At 50.5% G+C, this 22,026-nt stretch overlaps 1 protein-coding gene across 1 annotated transcript in view; it reads right to left on the reverse strand.

The window, feature by feature from the left end:
* Positions 1-22,026, reverse strand: part of abhd16a (abhydrolase domain containing 16A, phospholipase) — a 40,232-nt gene that overhangs the window by 12,676 nt on the left and 5,530 nt on the right. The window contains exons 3-14 of the mRNA XM_080182016.1: positions 17,449-17,515; positions 15,385-15,471; positions 12,466-12,551; positions 11,731-11,804; positions 9,853-9,978; positions 8,262-8,376; positions 7,008-7,109; positions 6,009-6,072; positions 4,262-4,311; positions 2,911-3,034; positions 1,838-1,942; positions 600-663 (exon numbers count right to left, since the gene is read on the reverse strand). Coding sequence (XP_080038142.1) covers positions 600-663; positions 1,838-1,942; positions 2,911-3,034; positions 4,262-4,311; positions 6,009-6,072; positions 7,008-7,109; positions 8,262-8,376; positions 9,853-9,978; positions 11,731-11,804; positions 12,466-12,551; positions 15,385-15,471; positions 17,449-17,515 — 1,064 coding nt within the window. The remainder of the gene's footprint in view (positions 1-599; positions 664-1,837; positions 1,943-2,910; positions 3,035-4,261; positions 4,312-6,008; positions 6,073-7,007; positions 7,110-8,261; positions 8,377-9,852; positions 9,979-11,730; positions 11,805-12,465; positions 12,552-15,384; positions 15,472-17,448; positions 17,516-22,026) is intronic.

The raw sequence follows: 22,026 nt of genomic DNA on the forward strand, positions 1-22,026 counted from the left end.
TCCTGTTGTTCATCCCACCTCCGCTGCTGGGAAACCCCTGCGGGTGGAGGCGGCGGGAAATCCTGCCCATGAATAAAACCGGTTTGGCTACAACAAAAATCTAAAATTCTTGGAAATAATAACTCCGTCGCTCTCTCCACACACACACTGCCAGGCAGTAAATGTCCACACACCTACGTTTTAAGTGACCTTTATCTTGTCGCTGGGTCCCCTCTTTTAAGACTCTCCCACTCGAGAAAACATCTCACCATCTACCCTGTCAACCCCCCCCCCAAGGATCTTATATGTCTGAGTAAGGTCACCCCTCACTCCTCAGAACTCCGAGGAATACAGAGGCCAGGTTATTCAGTCTCTCTTGATCGGACAACCCGCTGATCCCAGGAATTAGTCTGGCGAATCTCCCTTTGGACTGCCTCCAGTGTTACTGTGACCTCTCCAAGGTACAGGGGCCCAAACTGGATGCACTATTCCAGCTGAGGCCTCACAGAGGCAGCCTGGACACAAGACAGTTACTTCGGACAACAGGCCGAATGCCGTGGAGAGTACACCAGGCTGGCGGTGGGGTTAGAGAGACGGGGGAGCCACCCACACTGACTCACTTGCACAGCTGGTCCGCGTTGTTAAGATTCAAGTAGTCCCGGACGGTGCGTGTGACAAGTCCCTCTGCCCAAGACACAAGGGACAGAAAGACAAAGTGTTAGATTTCTACAGACACCCCATAGAAAGCATTCTTCCTGGGTGTATCACAGCTCGGTCTGGGCTCCTGCTCTGCCCAAGACCGCAAGGAACTACAAAAGGGTGGTGAATGTAGCCCCTAATCCATCACACAAACCAGCCTCCCATCCATTGACTCTGTCTACACTTCCCGCTGCCTCGGGGAAAAGCAGCCGGTATAATTAAGGACCCCACGCACCCCGGACATTCTCTCTTCCACCTTCTTCCGTCGGGGAAAAAGATACAAAAGTCTGAGGTCCCGTACCGACCGACTCAAGAACAGCTTCTTCCCTGCTGCTGTCAGACTTTTGAATGGACCTACCTCGCATTAAGCTGATCTTTCTCTACACCCTCGCTGTGACTGTAACACTACATTCTGCATTCTCTCCTTTCCTTCTCTATAAATGTTCTGTCTGTACAGCGTGCGAGAAACAATATTATTCACTGTATCCCAATATGTGACAATAACAGATCAAATATTTAGCTGATCTTTCTCTGCACCCTCGCTATGACTGTAACACTACATTCTGCACTCTCTCCTTTCCTTCTCCTCTGTTTACTCTATGAACAGAACAATGCTGGAAAATCTCAGCAGTCTGACGGAGACAGAAGAGAGCCAAAGTTTCGAGTCTATATGACCCTTCATCAGCTCTGACAAAGCAGCTTTGACAAAGGGTCATCTGGACTCGAAACATCAGCTCCTTTCTGTCCTTACAGATGCTGCAAGACCTGCTGAGATTTTCCAGTGTTTCAGATTCCAGCATCCGCAGTAACTTGCTTTTTTCCAATATAGAAGGGTTCCATGTGTCTCCCTCACCGCCTTATCAGCCTGTCCTACTGCCTCTGCCTGTACCTCAATAATATAGATGGAAAGATGAGGGGGTGAGGTTATGTCCCTGCGACACTACCGAGGCCAAAAGGTCCATCTCGCTCCCGGTAATCACCCTGTCGCTCGTTACCAACCTCCCCCATCCCCGCCTTTCTGCCCATCTCCAGCTTCCTTTCCACCTCCCAATTCTTTCCTCTCCCCCTCCCTCTCCTAACAATTCCTAACTGGTCTGGTGCCGGGGCGGGGGAAACGTGAAGGGCAGGGGTGGTGGGGAGGGTGTTAAAGGTCACTTACTGAGGCTCTCTGGCATGACCTTCAGTGCCAGGGGGACAAGGTCATCGAAGGAAGCATCGAGGATGAGGGCACTGATCTCCGGGTAGGTCATCGTGGCCCAAGTAGCTGGAAAAGACAAAATCGGCAGGCAAGTTCAAAGATTGCTTGGCAGTTAACTGTCAGTCGCCATCAACTGGTGCACAGTAGCACAGTCCACAAACTTCAGGAGGGCTGGACCAACGTGTCGTTTCGCGTTTCCTTTCCTTTCCCGCTCTGCTCCAGACTTCATGCAGTAGTGAGCCGGGCGCGGGGGGTAGGGGAGGGCAGATTTCCCTATCCCTGGGCTCTAACCCATTGAGACATCTGAACACAGGGAAATCCTGAGAGGATGCGGACCCGACCTTGACAGAGAGAACCATAAACTACCCAGCAAGCTCCATTGTGAAGCAATCGAGATGGAGGATGAGACAGGAGGCGCAAACATTTCTACAGCCTCCCTCACAAACACGGTCCTCACGGTCAATGAACTGTGGTCAGCGCCAGCCTGGGGGTGAGGGGAGAAACGTAGGAGCCAATTTGCGCACAGGCAACTCCCACAAACGCCAATCTCTCTGAATCTTTTCCTTTCAGCTCATGCTGGCCTGAGGGATAAGCATCGCTGAGGCCTCTGGGGCTTTGCTTTTAAGATGGCAGCACGGTGGGTTAGCACTGCTGCCTCACAGCCCCAGGGACCCAGGTTCGATTCCTGGATTGAGTCACTGTCTCTGCAGGGTCTGCACATTCTCCTCGTGTCTGTGTGGGTTTCCTCCGGGCGCTCCAGTTTCCTCCCACAGTCTGAAGGACGTGCTGGTTAGGGTGCTAAATTCTCCCTCAGTGTAACCCAAACAGGTGCCAGAGAGTGGCAACTAGGGGATTTTCACAGTAACTTCACTACAGTGTTAATGTACGGCTCCTGTGACGCTAATACATAAACAGAAAATAAACTAAACCAGGGGCCCCCCCCAGCACATCCCCACGGGGTCCATGGGGCTCTGTCAGAGACAAGACGGAGGGAGATGGGGTCAGGGGTCAGGGATGACAGAAGCAGGCTGTACCTGTGAAGCCACCAATGGACCAAGCGTAGATGATGATGTCCTCGACTGGGAAGTTAAGGTGATAGATGGCGTACTGCATCACCACATCCATGGCGTTGGCCTCATTTTGAGGGAATGGAACACCCTGCGGACGCAAGCACACATACACTCACATAGGGGTCAATAGCAAGATGGCCATTTGAATAAAACCGAAAACTGCAAATGTCGCAAGAAACATTGTGTCTAAGCTTTTTGTCGTTCACTCTACAGCACAGGCTGCAAGAATACCAATGCAACGGCAAATCGGCTAGCGAGTTCAAACGAAGCTTGGCAATTAACTATCAGTTACTGTCAACTGGTGCATTCCAGCAGCCTGCAAGAAGGCTAACGCAAGGGCAAATTGGCTGGCAAGTTCAAACAAAGCCTAGCAGTTTTCTGTCAGTCACTATCAACTGGTACATTCTAGCACAGTCCGCAAGAACACCAACACAAGGGTAAATCGCAGGGCAAGCGAAAAAACATTTGGCGGTTAACTGTCAGTAGCTGTCAACTGGTATATTCCAGTACAGTCCGCAAGATCACCAACGAAAGGGCAAATTGGCTAGCAAGTTCAAATGAAGCTTGGCAGTTAACTGTCAATTGCCATGAACTGGTGCATTCTAGCTTAAGTCCGCAAGAGCCCAGTGTAAAGGAAAATCAATGGCAAGTTCAAATATTTGACAGTTAACTGTCAGTCGGCATCAACTGGTGCATTCTCCATGGCAACACCTCCACCAATCACAATTTTCTCTTGCATCAATATCACTCTGTCCAGATGAGTGCAAGATAAAAAGCTTTGACAGAATGTCTCCCCTTTTTCAGCAGTGACAACAAAAAGAAACTCAAGACTTAAAAAGATCAATTCAGACGCAAACTGTTGGTTATTCTAAGAAACAGCTCCGTCGTTACACATCACTGCTTGGATGTCACCCCCACTCCCAGCCCCTCTGGGACTGGGTGGGACAGTGGGTCAGACAGTGTCCTTCCCCCCCCTCTGGGACTGGGTGGGACAGTGGGTCAGACACTGTCCTTTCCCCCACTCTGGGACTGGGTGGGACAGTGGGTCAGACACTGTCCTTTCCCCCCCCTCTGGGACTGGGTGGGACAGTGGGTCAGACACTGTCCTTTCCCCCTCTGGTTGGGGATTAATATGTTACAGGAATGGGCGCCCCGTACCAGCCCAGTCCCGGGTGCCCCGTACCAGCCCTGTATACCAAGCAGCCTCAGTCTGGTGCAGTGTGACCGGGGCCACAGGAGCTGGAGGTGTTTGAAAAACCCCAGCACTGATTCCCTGCTAATCAACCCCAATCCCCACCCCCCCCCGTCCACTCACCGTGCTTCCTGCAAAACCAGGATGGTTCCACCCGAGTACGGAATATCCGGCTGCGAGGAAAACAGGAACAGGGAGGTGGTGTTAACTGAGGAAAAACAGAAAGACGGAGGACAGGAGCAGGATGAGGCCATTCAGCCCTTCGAGCCTGTTCCGTCATTCATTACGATCATGGCTGATGGTCCAACTCAATAGCCTAATCCTGCTTTCTCCCCATAACCTTTGATCCCGTTCGCCCCCAAGTGCGATATCCAGCCGCCTCTTCAATACATCCAATGTTTCGGCATCAACTCCTTCCCGTGGGAATGAATTCCACCGGCTCACTGGGTGAAGAAATGTCTCCTCACCTCCACCCTGAATGGTCTACCCTGAATCGTCAGACTGTGACCCCCTGGTTCCGGACTCCCCCTCACTCTCGGGAACATCCCCCCTGTATCTACCCTGTCTAATCCGCATGGAATCCTTCAAGCACAGTAGGAGGCCATTCGACCCACTGCGTCTGTTCTGTCTCATTGACATCACTAGGTTTTTCCTCCCACTCCCTCACTACACCCTCTCCTTTGACACAATTTTATTTTCCTTTTCAATTATACAACTTTTACAGATGCCCCATAGAAAGCATTCTTTCAGGTTGTATCACAGCTCGGTCTGGGCTCCTGCTCTGCCCAAGACCGCAAGGAACTACAAAAGATCATGAATGTAGCCCAATCCATCACACAAACCAGCCTCCCATCCACTGACTCAGGATCATTTCATAGCAACACTGCAGCAGGCCATTCAGTCCATCATATCCATGCTGGCAGGTCCCACAGAAACTTATAAAATTCTAACAGGGTTAGACAGGGTAGATTCAGAAAGAATGTTCCCCATGGTGGGGGCATCCAGAACTAGGGGATCAGAGTTTGAGGATAAGGGGTTTTAGAACTGAGCTGAGGAGAAATTTCTTCACCCAGAGGGTGGGGAATGTGTGGAATTCACTCCCACAGAAAGTAGCTGAGGCCAAAACATTGTGTGATTTCAGGAAGAAATTAGATATAGATCTTGGGGCTAAAGGGATCGAGGGGGAAGGGGGGGGGAGATCAGGATACTGAATTTGATGATCAGCCAGGATCAAAATGAATGCTGGAGCAGGCTCAAAGGGCCAACTGGCCTCATCCTCCTCCTGCTTCTAGTTTCTAAACCCAGTTTAATTAGTTCTGCCTCCTTTCCATGGTTCCCTAAAAATCTATCGCCTTCAAGCATTCATGCAATTCAATTTTAATAAATATTTACCAATTCCCGGGATGTGGGTGTCGCTGGGCCAGGCCAGCGTTTGTTACCCATTCCCAACTGCCCCGAGAACCAACTCTCTCTGTCCCTCTCCCTCCGTCCCTCTCCCTCTGTCCCTCTCCCTCCGTCCCTCCCATTTCCGGAGAGTGGTTAAGAATCGGACACATTGCTGTCTGAATCTGGGGTCACGTGTAGGCCGGACCCGAGATTCCATCGGAGGGATGGGACATTTAGTTAAGTCTCCGCTCCCCCCCCCCCCCCACCGCCCTTGGGGGTGGGGCGGGAGGGGTGGAGTTACAAGACCCCCCCACAGCAGGTACAGCAGTGAGAGGCCTGGAGCTCCTCTCAACTCAGCCCCGACATCGCGCTATTCTGCGCATTCAGCAGGATTTTGCAAACCGCCCGCGCTGCTGTTTTCTTGTGGGGGTTGGCGGGGGGGGGGGGTGGTGAGGGGTACGTTCCTTTCGAAAGCACGTAATACCTTCCAGTGGGGTGCTGACACATCCAACCTCATAGAATCCTGCATTTCCCTCGCAACAGATCACCTGCCACAACAGAGAACATGTCAGGTTAGCTCTGAATGAAACGCACTCTAACACCCAGTGGTGCCTGTTATTGTAGCTTGAGGCGGGAAGGGAGGGGAGGGAGAGGAGGTGTTTCCACAGCCGCTACTCATCTTCCCCCTCCAAATGATTCCCACTTAAGGAGCCTTGGTGAGTCGCTGCGGGGCATCTTGTAGATGGTACACCCGGCTGTCACTGTGCGTGGGTGGTGGAGGGAGTGAGTGAGTGAGTGTTTGTGGAGTGGGTGGCGATCCAGCGGGGCTGCTTTGTCCTGGATGGTGTCGAGCTTCTCGAGTGTTGTTGGGAGCTGCACCCGTCCAGGGCAAGTGGGGAGTATTCCGTCACGCTCCTGACTTGTGGAAGGTTCAGAGTGGTTTCAGGTGCCACACATCTTAACGCTCGATTTCACCGCTGGGTATCAGCCCCGGGGTTCAGCACGTTCTGCCCCCCTCTCAGTCAGACAGTGGTGCACACCCTTCACTCTGGTTTCTCCATCTGGAGGAGCACGGACAAATTAGTCTCAGCACGCAGACCCTTTAATATGTGGGCTGCTCAGTTAGACACACGCTGTCATCAGTTACGGGGACAGGCGTCCGTGCAGACCCCACTTGGGGGCTTCTGGGTGGCTACGAGGTGGCACAATGCAGAGGGAGAATTGGTCACGGGTTGGAGCTCACACTCCAGGTAAATGCCCACTGCTGGTTACCAGTCAGCAGACCGGAACCAAGAGCTGCCAGATTGAGCTGCACCGTGCCTCACGTTTGACAGACAGGATTCCAGCGGATCCCCCTGAACACAGACCCACCCCTCCCCGATCCCGCGTTACCAGTTAAAATCACCCCCCCCCCCCGCGAGTCCCCCACCCCCCCCGGAACGAGGTGAAGACGATCCTCCCCCTCCACCAACTGGTGCCTCACCAGTTTCTTCCCGCGCTCGGTGTCCGCTGGTCTCCGGTCGATGAACACTGTGTCAATCTGGTTCCCGTCGCACGCGATCAGCTTGGCCCGCTTGCCCAGGTACTGAGAACAACAAGAAGGAGCAAGGTGAGGGCGGGGGCGATGTGGGTCATTCACCACCTTTATCAGGACACTGATCGAGAGGGAGCCACCGTCACTGTGTACAGGGTCGTACACTTCACTGCGCTCACCGGACTGCAGAGAGAAACAGGATCTGTTTCTATACAGCTCAGCCCCAGGACGTCCCAGAGCGGTTACACAGCCTCTGGAGGAGAAACCGACTGCAGCAAGGCCAGGAAATTTAGAGCCAATTTGTGCACTGCAAGATCCCACAAACAAAAATCAGATAATGCCCGAGTATTTAAAATATATCACGGAATATTACAGTGTAGAAGAGGCCCTTCGGCCCATCGAGTCTGCACCAACATGTGAAAGGCCCTGACCTGCCCACCTAATCCCACCAGCCAGCACTTGGCCCACAGCCCTGAATGTTACGATGTGCCAAGTGCTCACCCAGGTATTTTTTAAAGGATGTGAGGCATCACCAGGTATTTGTTAAAGGATGTGAGGCATCCCACCCCCACCACCCTCCCAGGCAGCGCACTCCAGACCCTCACCACCCTCTGGGTAAAAACGCTTCTCCTCAAATCCCCCACCCCTCGCTTTTAACTTGTGTCCCCTTGTAACTGACCGTTCAGCTAAGGGGAATGGCTGTTCCCTATCCCACCCTGTCCAAGCCCTTCATAATCCTGCCCACCTCGATCAGGTCCCCCCTCAGCCTTCTCTGCTCCAGAGAAAACAACCCCAGCCTACCCAACCTCTCGTCATCATTTAAACCCTCCATCCCAGGCAGCATCCTGGCCAATCTCCTCTGCACCCCCTCCACAGCACTCACATCCTTCCGATAACGTGGAGACCAGAACTGCACACAGTGCTCCAGCTGCGGCCTCACCACAGTTCGATATAACTCCATCCTGATCTCTCTGCTTCTAGTTTCTTTGAGTTTTCCAGCTTTTTCTGGTTTTTTTTAATGACTGAATAGGGAGCCTTGTCCTAGATTATCAGCTCGACTCTCTGGAATGGGAACTTGAATCCATGGCCTGCTGGAAGGAGGGAAGTGCTAGCTACTCCGGTTGTCTGGAAAACCAGCCCAGAAACACAAGCACCATCCGACTCGGCTCTTCCCAGGGCAGTATCCAGACCGATGGATCTTACCTCTTCCATCAGACGTGCTTGCCCTTGCAGTAACATGGGCATGATGGCTTTCTGTAGCAGAGACACCGAGCCAGGGTACAGCATCCGTCGACCAAAAGTGTTGGCCATCAGGTAACTGCAAAACCAACAGGTAGCCCGTTAATGGGATGTTAGTGTGACGATACTGTGCCTTAAAGAAATGTATTTTAATCAGATTTTTTCAAGCAGCCGCTATCATTTTATCGGTGCCTTGCTGTCTGTAACCAGTGTCCTCTAATTGTTACTGAAGCAATATAATGGACATCTTGCTGATTTTAATCTGAACTAATGTAGTGTTCTGGGGTTAAATGATCTTTTGGGGATTGCTGAGTGGAGCTTGGTTCCTGGATGATTGACAGGTCAGGTGATATGCCCAGGGACATATTTTTCCACGGAGAGGTCCAAGGATTTTGTTTCATTTTCTCAGCTGCTGCCAGAAGCAGGTGGAAGAAGGCAGTGCTTCTCTCTCCAGAGGTGTATTGAACGTTCCAGGATTAGAAAGCCTCAAAGTTTTAATCCAACGTTAAAGGGACCGATTCACAGCAGGAGTTAAAAAAACCATACACCCAGCATCACGTGAACATACTTGCTTTTCAAGCCAAATCTAGAAAGGGATGTATGTCTATGGGATGGTGTTTGACTTGGAACATCAGAGATAGCTAGCTGTTAAGGTTTATACTGTGTTATGATTAAATCTTGCAAGTTATGCTAATTTCTTTTTATTACAATTTTTTTCTTAAATAAACTTTGTTTGTTAAAAGCTCCCAAGTGGTGTTTGAGAAAAGCTCCCTAGTGGGTCACTTGTATCAAACCTGGAGTGAAAACACCTTCTGCTCACTCATGGCAAATTCAAATGTGGAAATTTGGGACGAGGCTACCTTCGTAAAACACTTTGGAGTTTCTGGCCAGGGCAATAACATTCATGGAGTGATGGTAAAAAACCTGCTCTGAGCTGACAGACAGAGCATCGACCTATCCAATTAGAACAGAAAATGGAGAGTGGTAAAAGTACAAAACAAAATGCAACACAGGGGCACACACAAACAATGGCCCAGTGGATAAATGCCACACCAAGGGCAAGGCTTTTAATTTTCTTTCAATTTCCTGGTGCACAGATCAGGTAGATAGTCAATATCTCTTCCCAAAGGTAGGGTAGTCTAAAACTAGAGGGCGTAGGTTTAAGGTGAGAGGAGAGAGATACAAAAGTGTCCAGAGGGGCAATTTTTTCACACAGAGGGTGGTGAGTGTCTGGAACAAGCTGCCAGAGGTAGTAGTAGAGGCGGGTACAATTTTGTCTTTTAAAAAGCTTTCAGACATTTACAAGGAGCTGAGTTAAAAGGAAGACAATTTATGTTCAGAGGGCAGTACAGGTCCCGAGCACTGCTGAACAAAGGGATAAGACTCTTGAAGCTACCAGAGTCCACCTGCCAACCAATCGGCCCTCTCTTCTCATGGAGTATTCTTCCGTTTACTGTCAATGTGCTGCGAATCTGTCCTGCTGAGTGCAAGATGGAAAACTTTGACAACGTGCCTCTCTTTTTCAGCAAGGTTTGCTGCGCAGTGACGGCCGTACCTGACAACGCGGCAAGGGAATCTCAGGATTAGTCCGACAAAGCTGTCCGTTGTGCCTTTGTACTTGTGTTCCGGTTTCAGCAGAGGAACCCCGACCTTGGTCACCTTCGTCAACCGATGGTCTTTCCTGGAAGAAAGGGAGGGATGAGCTGGCACCCAAACACAATGGCCGGCAGGTTGGTGAGCGGGCATGAGGAGGAGGAGGAGGAGGGGAGGAGGTGGCCATTCAGCCCTTTTGGGACTGTCCCACTACTCAGGGAGTTTATGGCTGATCTGTACCTCATCTCCAATTCGCTTACCTTCAAAAGTCTTTGATGTTTTTCGGTTGGGGCACACACTCAGAATTGTACTCAACCACAATCTGTAGCCTGACACATTCCCCCCTCCCCACTCCACCAGCACCAGATTGTAGGACAGAATGCCAGGGAAGATATAGATACAAAAAAATGAGGTGCTTGTCTGGTGAGGAGTTTTAAAAATGAATTAGTGTCACAAGTAGGTTTACAGTAACACCAGAAACTGAACTGGGACCCAGACACAGTGGCTACCAGAGGCTGAGAATCCTGTGGAGAGTAACTCACCTCCTGATTCCCTGTCCAAGACAGAAATCAGGAGTGTGATGGAATACTCCCCTGGATGGGTGCAGCTCCAACAACACTCGAGAAGCTCGACACCATCCAGGACAAAGCAGCCCCGTTTGATTGCTACCCCATCCACAAACACTCACTCCCTCCACCACCGACACACAGTGACAGCCGTGTGTACCATCTACAAGATACACTGCAGTGACTCACCAAGGTTCCTCAGGCAGCACCTTCCAAACCCACCTTCCCCAGCACCTAGGTTAAGGGCAGGTGGAAACAGAATCACCCGTAAGCTCCTCTCTAAATCACTCATGTGACGTTAGCGTAACTTAAAGAAGTGTATTTTTTTAATCCTGATCTCTGCAGCTCTCACAGTCAGTGTGCCTCATGCTCACAGCCTTAGATAATGTCAATGTTGGGAGGAAGGGAAAAAAAACTGGGCAGCTCAGGTGACAGGAGTTCATTTTCAGTTTCAGTTTTAAAAGGGACAGCAAGCGAGAGAAGTGTTTTCCCTTTCTCCCTGTTGTTTTGAAAATTCTTTGGGTTAGCTGAAAACAAGGTCTTGTTTTCCAGAAGGGTGAAAACCTGCTATCGTTGGGCCAGAGTCTCTCCGGTGCTTTGGGAAGCTGTCTTGTCTTCAAACTGTTTGGAGTGAGTCCAGGGAATTGCAGACTTCAACCAGAGGACTCAAATTCCCTTATCACGTGAGCAGTAGTTAACTTTGCCATATTGAACCTGTTTAAAGGGTTGGTTTGATTGGGACAGATTCAATATCTTTGTTAAGGGTTATACATTATTGTGGCTGCTTTGATTCTTATTCAGAACTGATAAAGGTTTTTGCTAATTTTCTTACTATACATGTTAACTATACTCTTAAATAAACTTTGTTTGGTAAAAGCTCCCTAGTGGCTCTTTAGAATCACAGCTGAAATGAAGCCGGTCAGGCTGATCCTAGCCAAATTCAAGAGGCAAAACTTTGGAGTTTTTGACCTGAATCATAACACTCACCATCCTATCTTGGAACTCCAGCACTGCTGTCTCTCAATGTCGCGCTGGATCAGAGTCTGGACCGTCCTCCCTCAGCCCCGGACCAACACCAGATGGGACTGCAGTTCGAGAAGCCGGTTCACTAGGGGTGGGCAATGAGCGCTGGGCATGCCAGCCGTGTTCACATCCCACGAAAACAAAAAGATCCCAATGCTACTCATGGGGTCTGACTGTGCACAAACTGTCATTGCTGGCTTTGGCATTGGGAACCGCGCAATGCAGAAGCGCGAGTTCGGGCTCACACTTACTGGCTGCTGACCTCGTCCCATACAAAGTCTTTCGGCCAATGGGTAAAGTCGAAGCTGTACGCTGCCAATTTCTTCTGCAGAGACACAAAACAGAACAGGGAACCCTCCTGTCACTGGGAACGGTGTCTGGACACAAAACGCAAATCATTTTCAAAAAGGCAGGAGTGTCCAGGACGTAATTGAATTAAGCAACACTAGGGTCATAGAGGTTTACAGCACGGAAACAGGCCCTTCGGCCCAACATAAAACCCGTAAGCCAGTCCCAGTTGTCCACATTTGGCCCATATCCCTCTATACCCATCTTATCCACATAACTGTCTAAATGCTTTTTAAAAGACAAAATTGAACCTGCCTCTACGACTGCCTCTGGCATCTTGTTCCAGACACTCACCACCCTCTGTGTGGAAACACTGCCCCTCTGGACCCCCGGGTTCGAACCCCATCGCAGCAGATGGTGAAATTTGAATTCAATAAAAATCTGGAATTAAGAATCTACTGATGACCATGAAACCATCATCGATTGTTGGAAAAACCCATCTGAATCACTAACGTCCTTCAGGGAAGGAAATCTGCCTTCGTTACCCAGTCTGGCCTACAATGTGACTCCAGAGTCACAGCAATGTGGCTGACTCTCAACTACCCTCCATGGGCAACGAGGGATGGGCAATAAATGCTGGCCAGACAGCGACGCCCATGTCCCAGGGATGAATTTAAAAAATGCCCTCGCTGTCCTACCTTGTTTTCCGCTGTGTTGTTTCTCTTGGTTTCCTCTAAGATGTTGATAAACTGCACGTACTCAGGATTGCTCCATCGTCCCACACCTGGTCACAGGAAGAAAATCAAGACAAAGGAGTATTTAATGAATGGCAGGACACTGGGAAGCCCAGAGGGATCTGCGGGTACTCATTCACAGCTCCATGAAGGTGGTAGAGCAGGTGAACGGGATAGTTAAGAAGGCAAGTGGGACACTTGTTTTTAATCAGTCGTGGCACAGAGCGCAAGAGCAGGGAGGCGATGCTGGAGTTGTACAGAGCGAGGGTGAGGCCACAGCGGGAGAACTGTGTGCAGTTCTGGTCACCTCACTATAGGATGTGAACACATGAGAAGGGGTAATAGAGGAGATTCACCAGGATGTTGCCTGGAACACAGCATTCGAGCTACAAGAGACTGGATAGGCTTGGATTGTTTTCTTTAGTAAGAAGTCTCACAACACCAGGTTAAAGTTTACTTGATAGTAAACCTGGTGTTGTGAGACTCCTTACTGTGTTTACACCAGTCCAACGCAGGCATCTCCACATCCTGTTTTCTTTAGAGTAGAGAAGGCTGAGGGGAGATATGACTGAGATGTGTAAGGTTAGCAGCACGGTGGCACAGTGGTTAGCACTGCTGCCTCACAGCGACAAGGGCCTGGGTTCAATTCCAGCCTCGGGTCAGTGTCTGCGTGGCGTTTGTACTTTCTCCCCATGTCTGCGTGGGTTTCCTCTGGGTGCTCCGGCTTCCTCCTACAGTCTGAAGATGTGCGGGTTAGGTAGATTGGCCATACTAAATTAACCTTGGTGCCAGGGGGATTAGCAGGGTAAATATGTGGAGTTACAGGAGGCCTGGGTGGGATTGTGCTGGGCGCAGACGTGATGGACATGTGCCTCACTGTAAGGATTCTGTGATTTTGGATAGGCTTGGATTGTTCTCTTTAGAACAGAGAGAAGGTTAAGTGTGTGGGGGGGGGGGGGGGGGGGGGTGCATGATAGAGGTGTGTAGGATTATAAAGGGGGATGGACAGAGTAGGGGCAGTTGGTTGAGGGGGCAATCACAAGGAAGCACAGTTTTTGGGTGAGGGACAGGCAATTCAGACAGGATTTGAGAAAAAGCTTTCTCAGTTGGAGGGTGGTGGGAATCTGGATTGCACGGCCTGGGAAATGGAGGCTGGAAACCTTTAAAAAATATTTAGATGGACACTTGAAATATCAAAACGTTGGAGGATATGGGACAAGCACAGGAAAATGGGATTAGTGTGCCTTAGTGGTAGATATTATTGGTGCAGGGCCAAAGGGCCTTCTCTGCGCTGTGCAACTCTCTGACTCTGTAACAGTTAAAACAATAACTTGCAAATTGTGCGGAGGGTGTGGAGAGTCTACAGAAGGATCTAGATAGGCTGGGCGAATGGGCCAGGAACTGGCAAATGGAATTTAATGTTGGCAAACGTGAGGTGGTCCACTTTGGTAGGAATAATGGTAGGAAGGATTATTACTTACGGGGCGAAAAACTGCAGCAGGCGACGGTGCAGAGGGACCTCGGGGTCCTTGTGCATGAGTCGCAAAAACCCAGCTTGCAGGTGCAGCGGGTGGTCAGGAAGGCGAATGGGATGCTGGCCTTCATAGCGAGGGGGATTGAATATAAAAGTAGGGAGGTCTTGCTGCAGCTGTATAGGGCATTGGTGAGGCCGCAGCTGGAGTACTGTGTGCAGTTTTGGGCGTCGTACTTCCGCAAGGATATTTTGGCCTTGGAGGGAGTGCAGAGGAGGTTTACTAGGCTGATGCCGGAGTTGAGGGGGTTGAGCTATGAGGAGAGGCTGAATAAACTAGGCTTGTACTCGTTAGAGTTTAGAAGAATGAGGGGAGATCTCACTGAGACGTATAAGATGATGAATGGGATGGATAGGATCGAGGTGGAGAGACTCTTCCTGCTCAGAAAGGATAGTAGGACTAGGGGGCACAGAATCAAGATAAAGGAGGGGCGGTTTAGAACGGAGTTGAGGAGGAACTTCTTCACTCAAAGGGTGGTGAATCTCTGGAATTCTCTGCCCGTTGAAGTGGTGGAGGCTACCTCGCTAAATATTTTTAAGACGCGGGTTGATGGGTTTTTGATAAGAGAGGGGATTAAGGGTTATGGGGAGAGGGCGGGAATGTGGAACTGAGCCACGACAGATCAGCCATGATCTTATTGAATGGCGGGGCAGGCTCGAAGGGCTAGATGGCCTACTCCTGCTCCTATTTCTTATGTTCTTATGTTATGTTCTTATTTCTGAGGCCCATTTAACATGACAAGGAAACATTAATCAAACAAGTCCCGGGAGGAGATCTTGGCAGGGGGTGGCCTAATGCTTGGTCAAACAGGTAGGTTCTTGTTTAAAGTGTGGAGCACCTTTAGGCATGAGAGACTTTTGGGGGGGAATACCCAGAGCTGAGGGCCAGGAGAGCTGCACAAATGGGCAACCGATGGCGGGGGCGATCAAAATTCGAGGAAGGGCAGAAATGAAATATTGAAGAGGTAGCAGAAGGTAGTGAGGGCTGGAGGAGATCACTCAGCTCGGGGCAGGGAAAAGGGATCAGAATCAAGAACCTTAGCATCGAGGCATTGCCCAGAATGGGAGTCCTTTGCGCACGAGTTTCTCCCCATCCTTCTTCCATTGTATTTCTCTCTGATGATGAAACAGGAGCTGGGAGGGATAGCACAGAGACAATGGGCCGAATGGCCTACCCTCATGCACTGCGGTCTTGTGGTTCTTGGTTCAAATGTGGCAGGTGAGTGGGGCAATGGGGGCCTCGCTGCTTTTGGGATTTAGTGAGCCAGAGACTACAGGAGAAAAGCAGAGACTGAGACAGGAATCCCACCATGGGAGGAGGATGGTGCGAGGTTAGGCCTGAGCTCTCATACCTCTGAGACAGGCCACACCAGTCAGGATCAGCAGCAGCACACTCGCGTAGGAAGCAGCGGGAATCATCTTGGACAGAACAATGTAACCTGAACAAGCAAGAGAAAAGGCATCACACTGGCTGACACAGCCACCTGGTTAGTACCCGCTCCCTCTGCGACACCCCACCATCACTCCCAAACCACCCCCCCCATCTCCTTCCCACTTCCTACACGATGGCAGAAGGTGTAACCCTTTATCTCCTCCCTCCTCACGGCCCAAACACTCCTTTCAGGTTAAGCAGTGTCTCACCTGACCCTCCTCCTGTCTGGTCGACTGTACCCGCTGCTCCCAATGCAGTCTCCTCCACACCGGGGAGACTAAACACAGACCGGGTGGGACTGCTTTGCTGAACACCTTCGCTCAGTCCTCATTTGTGACCCCCCCCACCCCACTCCCACCCGCTGACCTTCCTGTCAATGGCTATTCTAACTCAGCCCCTTGCTCCCGTACCCACATGTCCATCCTTGATCTGTTGCAATGTTCCAGTAAAGGACAACACAAACTGGTGGATTAGCATTGCATCTTCTGAGTAGGTGCGGTGCAGTTCTCAGCATTCAACATTGAGTTCAACAAGTTTACACTGTGACCTTTCCCCTTCACCTTAACTCCCTTATCTTTCCATATCCCACAGATTGACTTTGTCTCAGTGCAAAAACCTTACCACAGCCAATCCCCCTAACCCGCCTATCTTCGGACACTAAGGGACAATTTAACATGGCCAATTCCCCAACCAACACATCTTTGGACACTAAGGGACAATTTAACATGGCCAATCCCCCAACCAACACATCTTTGGACGGTGGGAGGAAACTGGAGCACCCGGAGGAAACCCACACAGACACGGGGAGAACGTGCAAACTCCACACGGACAGTGACCCAAGCCGGGAATGGAACCCGGGTCCCTGGCGCTGTGAGGCAGCAGTGCTAACCCACTGTGTCACCGGGAATGGAACCCGGGTCCCTGGCGCTGTGAGGCAGCAGTGCTAACCCACTGTGTCACTGGGAATGGAACCCGGGTCCCTGGCGCCGTGAGACAGCAGCGCTAACCCACTGTGTCACCGGGAATGGAACCCGGGTCCCTGGCGCTGTGAGGCAGCAGTGCTAACCCACTGTGTCACCGGGAATGGAACCCGGGTCCCTGGCGCTGTGAGGCAGCAGCGCTAACCCACTGTGTCACCGGGAATGGAACCCGGGTCCCTGGTGCTGTGAGGCAGCAGTGCTAACCCACTGTGTCACCGGGAGTGGAACCCGGGTCCCTGGCGCTGTGAGGCAGCAGTGCTAACCCACTGTGTCACCCGAAATAAATGGTCCCATTGTCATCCCTTACTTCCAGATTGAAGTTTTACCATTTCCCATGGTGGGATTTGAACTCTGGGCCTGTGGATGTTTAGTCCAGGCAAAGAACCACTGGGCCACCACCGCCCCCTAGTGCTGAGTGATCGGATTGGTCTGTCTTGTAAATACCTTGATTGGCCTGATTTTCCGGACTGGTCTGCAATAGGTGGGCTTCCCCATCATTCGTACATGAGTCCATCACACAAACCAGCCTCCCATCCATTGACTCTGTCTACACTTGCCGCCGCCTCGGGGAAAAGCAGCCGGTATAATTAAGGACCCCACACACCCCGGACATTCTCTCTTCCACCTTCTTCCATCGGGAAAAAGATACAAAAGTCTGAGGTCCCGTACCAACCGACTCAAGAACAGCTTCTTCCCTGCTGCTGTCAGACTTTTGAATGGACCTACCTCGCATTAAGCTGATCTTTCTCTACACCCCGTTATACTAATACATGTGGCAATAATAAATCAAATCATCAGGAGGGGCCAGAATTGGAAAGGGATTGCAGAGCATGGGCAAGGCGGGCTGAACAATGGCAGGAAAATCGGCATCGATTTATTTAAGAACCGCTGGACAAGTGTTTTCCCCAAAGGCCTGCCAGCTGGGCCATTCCCTCGGTACCAGCTCAGGCTGGGAGGACAAGCCTATATTAAAACATGCCAGAACACGCAGTTACATCTCTTACCTTTCCTGTAGCAATAAAGCAGCAGTAACGGGGATGTGTAGTAAGACAGGGACCATAGCACGTACGCCTGCAGGAAATCAGACACAAATGAGCCTATACGGGTAACTTCAGATGGCAAATGCCAACTTTTACAGATGCCCCATAGAAAGCATTCTTTTTGGTTGTATCACTGCTTGGTCTGGGCTCCTGCTCTGCCCAAGACTGCAAGGAACTACAAAAAATCATGAATGTAGCCCAGTCCACTACGCAAACCAGCCTCCCATCCATTGACTCTGTCTACACTTCCCGCTGCCTCGGGAAAAGCAGCCGGGATAATCAAGGACCCCACACACCCCGGACATTCTCTCTTCCACCTTCTTCCGTCTGGAAAAAGATACGAAAGTCTGAGGTCACATACCGACCGACTCAAGAACAGCTTCTGGCCTTCATAGCGAGGGGGATTGAATATAAAAGCAGGGAGGTCTTGCTGCAACTGTACAGGGCACTGGTGAGGCCGCAGCTGGAGTACTGTGTGTAGTTTTGGTCGCCGCACTTGCACAAGGATATTTTGGCCTTGGAGAGAGTGCAGAGGAGGTTTACTAGGCTGATACCGGAGTTGAGGGGGTTGAGCTACGAGGAGAGGCTGAATAAACTAGGCTTGTACTCATTAGAGTTTAGAAGCATGAGGGGAGATCTCATTGAGACGTATAAGATGATGAATGGGATGGATAGGATAGAGGTGGAGAGGCTCTTCCCGCTCAGAAAGGACAGTAGTACTAGAGGGCACAGCCTCAAGATAAAGGGGGGGCGCGGTTTCGAACGGAGTTGAGGAGGAACTTCTTCACTCAAAGGGTGGTGAATCTCTGGAATTCTCTGCCCGTTGAGGTGGTGGAGGCTGCCTCGCTAAATATATTTAAGACGCGGGTTTTTGGTAGGCAAGGGATTAAGGGTTATGGGGAGAAAGCGGGAAAGTGGAACTGAGCCACTTCAGATCAGCCATGATCTTATTGAATGGCGGGGCAGGCTCGAAGGGCTAGATGGCCGACTCCTGCTCCTATTTCTTATGTTAGCTTCTTCCCTGCTGCCATCAGACTTTTGAATGGACCTACCTCGCATTAAGTTGATCTTTCTCTGCACCCTCGCTGTGACTGTAACACTACATTCTGCACCCTCTCCTTTCCTTCTCTATCAACGGTATGCTTTGTCTGTACAGCATGTGAGAAACAATACTTTTCACTCTACGTTAATACATGTGACAATAATAAGTCAAATAATGTAGTCAAACGTGTTGTTTAAAAGAAGGAACTTTTAATAAATAATAATAAGTTTAACAATAGCAGTAATAGAGCTAAACAGCAAAAAACTATGATAACAGGGGCATGGGGAAAACAGGTCTTGTTTGTGGAACACAGACTGAAAAGCCCTTCAAAACCCACATCTGCTCAGAAATCTCCACAAACACAAGGTAAAACATAGCAGGAAAGGCTTTTAAGAAGACTCTGTATGCTGATTAATGTTCTGATGTATGCTTCATCAGCAGTTCATCATGAGCTTCACAGTTACAGGATACAGAAGCATAGAATCTACAAAAGGAGGCTATTTGGCCCATCGAGCCTGCACCGACAACAATCCCACCCAGGTCCCTTCTCCATAACCCCAGGGAGTGCAGAAGGACTGGGTAATCTGTCTCACAATGCAGACGGATGGCTCAGGTGGGACCCCCCCCCCCACCCCGCTCCCCCCCCCACCCCGACCCCCCCACCCCCACCCTGCCCCACCCCCACCCTGCCCCACCCCCACCCTGCCCCACCCCCATAGGTGTAAAGGAGGCCCACCAAGATCCCCAAATTAAATATCACAACAGGAAGTTAGTGTAAATATTCAGATCCAGGCAAAATCAGCTTCAGACAGTAGCCACTAAGGGTTTTTCTGTACAGAGATAGTGACTGACTAACTCCAGGAGCAATCGAGAGCACAGATCCATTTAGGGCAGTGTCTGACCCACTGTCCCACCCAGTCCCAGAGGGGGGGGGAAAGGACAGTGTCTGACCCACTGTCCCACACAGTCCCAGAGGGGGGGGGAAAGGACAGTGTCTGACCCACTGTCCCACCCAGTCCCAGAGGGGGGGAAAGGACAGTGTCTGACCCACTGTCCCACCCAGTCCCAGAGGAGGGGAAAGGACAGTGTCTGACCTACTGTCCCACCCAGTCCCAGAGGGGGGGAAAGAACATAAGAACATAAGAAACAGGAGCAGGAGTCGGCCATCTAGCCCTTCGAGCCTGCCCCGCCATTCAATAAGATCATGGCTGATCTGTCGTGTCTCAGTTTCACTTTCCCGCCCTCTCCCCATAACCCTTAATCCGCTCGCTTATCAAAAACCCATCAACCCGCGCCTTAAAAATATTTAGCGAGGCAGCCTCCACCACTTCAACGGGCAGAGAATTCCAGAGATTCACCACCCTTTGAGTGAAGAAGTTCCTCCTCAACTCCGTTCTAAACCACCCCCCCCACTTATCTTGAGGCTGTGCCCCCTAGTCCTATCCCATCCTGGAATCTGTGTGGCCACAGAACGATCTATCTATTCCCCTCACATTTGAATCTCTTATGATTATCGCATTTCTACACATTTTACTCCACCCCTGTGCAGCAGAGCCAACCATGATTCTATGAATTTGGCTGCTGCTGTTATCCCCTGAGAGGCCCTTCCCCTTAACAGTATCCAAAATGGTACATCTGTTTTGAAAGACAATAGTCACAGGAGATGTCTAGCTATTCCTCTTGCTCTGACTGATTATCACCCTTCCTGCCTTTAGAGTCTGAGCCTGCAGTGTGAGCACCTCTGTATACGTGCTATCCATAATACTCTCTGTCTCACAGATGCCCCACAATGCCCCTAGATGCCACTCCAGCTCCAAAACTCAGGCTTCCAGGAGCTGCAGCTGGAGACATTTCCTGCACACATGCCTGTCCTGGGCACTGGTAACGTTCCTGGTCTCCCACATGAAGCAAAAGGAGCAGACCACAGCTTGGAGCTCTCCGGTCATGGCTTACTCCTTTATGTTAAATTAATCATTTTAATATCAAATAGTATCAACTATACATTCCAGAAATTCTTTCTTCTCTGTTCTTTGCTATTATAGAATATATTTCCTACAAATAATGAATCACAGAATGATATCTTAACAATTATAATCAATAGTAGTAGTAAATACCTACCCAACTGTACTCACCCAAACAGCTGTTTAGATTTTCTTATGTTGTAATTTTAAAAACCTCTGATTCTTTAGACCAGTTTGCTTACTCCAATGTTTTACCCTGGTGCCCTTATTTGCAAGATGGACAAAGGACAAACAAACAGGACAGTGTCTGACCCACTGTCCCACCCAGTCCCAGAGGGGGGGGAAAAGGACAGTGTCTGACCCACTGTCCCACCCAGTCCCAGAGCGGGGGGAAAGGACAGTGTCTGACCCACTGTCCCACCCAGTCCCAGAGGGGGGGGAAAAGGACAGTGTCTGACCCACTGTCCCACCCAGTCCCAGAGGGGGGAAAGGACAGTGTCTGACCCACTGTCCCACCCAGTCCCAGAGGGGGGGGAAAGGACAGTGTCTGACCCACTGTCCCACCCAGTCTCAGAGGGGGAGTAAGGACAGTGTCTGACCCAGTGTCCCACCCAGTCCCAGAGGGGTGGAAAGGACAGTGTCTGACCCAGTGTCCCACCCAGTCTCAGAGGGGTGGAAAGGACAGTGTCTGACCCAGTGTCCCACCCAGTCTCAGAGGGGGAGTAAGGACAGTGTCCGACCCAGTGTCCCACCCAGATTGTACACAATTGTATTTTTAGCTGACTAATTTTGAGTTTTATGACAGAAGGTGATAAGATGTCACTGGCTGGTGAATTAGACTTTAGACTTGTGCCCTTTGGATCATTTCCGCTGCCTGAATGTACTGAACTTCGGATAAAGAGAGATTTTGATTTGATTTATTATCGTCACATGTTTTGGGATACAGTGAAAAGTATTGCTTTTTGCACACTATACAGACAAAACACACCATTCATAGAGAAGGATAGGAGAGGGTGCAGAATGTAGTGTTACAGTCATAGCGAGGATGTAGAGAAAGATCAACTTAATGCGAGGTAGGTCCATCAAAGATCTGACAGCAGCAGGGAAGAAGCTGTTCTTGCGTCAGTTGGGATGTGACCTCAGACTTTTGTATCTTTTTCCAGTGTGGGTGGGGTTTTTTTTAAAAACTTGATTCGTATTGGGGGCATTTTGAGTGACTTCCCCTTCCTTCCCACCTTCTCAGGCCAGAGTGAGGGACAGTGTCTTCCTGCTGGTGGTGGGGGTTACTCTGCAGCAGAACTGGGGAGGGGTGCTGGTTAAAACCTGGCACCTTTCTGTCCTCTCCGTTCAGCTGTGCCGAGGAAACAAGTCACGTCGACGTGACTGTCCTCCTTGTCCCTGAGACCTGACTATCCCCGTTCTCCTGTCCGCCCTCTTGCTTGTCACCCTCGGTACCCTGAGCCTGTCCAACATTCGGCAGCCCGTATACCAGCCAACTGCTCCGATCCGGTCCCATCAGGGAAATGTCACTGGGATATT

This window comes from Carcharhinus amblyrhynchos, unplaced genomic scaffold (genome assembly GCF_965287045.1).
Source record: "Carcharhinus amblyrhynchos unplaced genomic scaffold, sCarAmb.v2.hapA scaffold_45, whole genome shotgun sequence".
Lineage (NCBI taxonomy): Eukaryota > Metazoa > Chordata > Chondrichthyes > Carcharhiniformes > Carcharhinidae > Carcharhinus > Carcharhinus amblyrhynchos.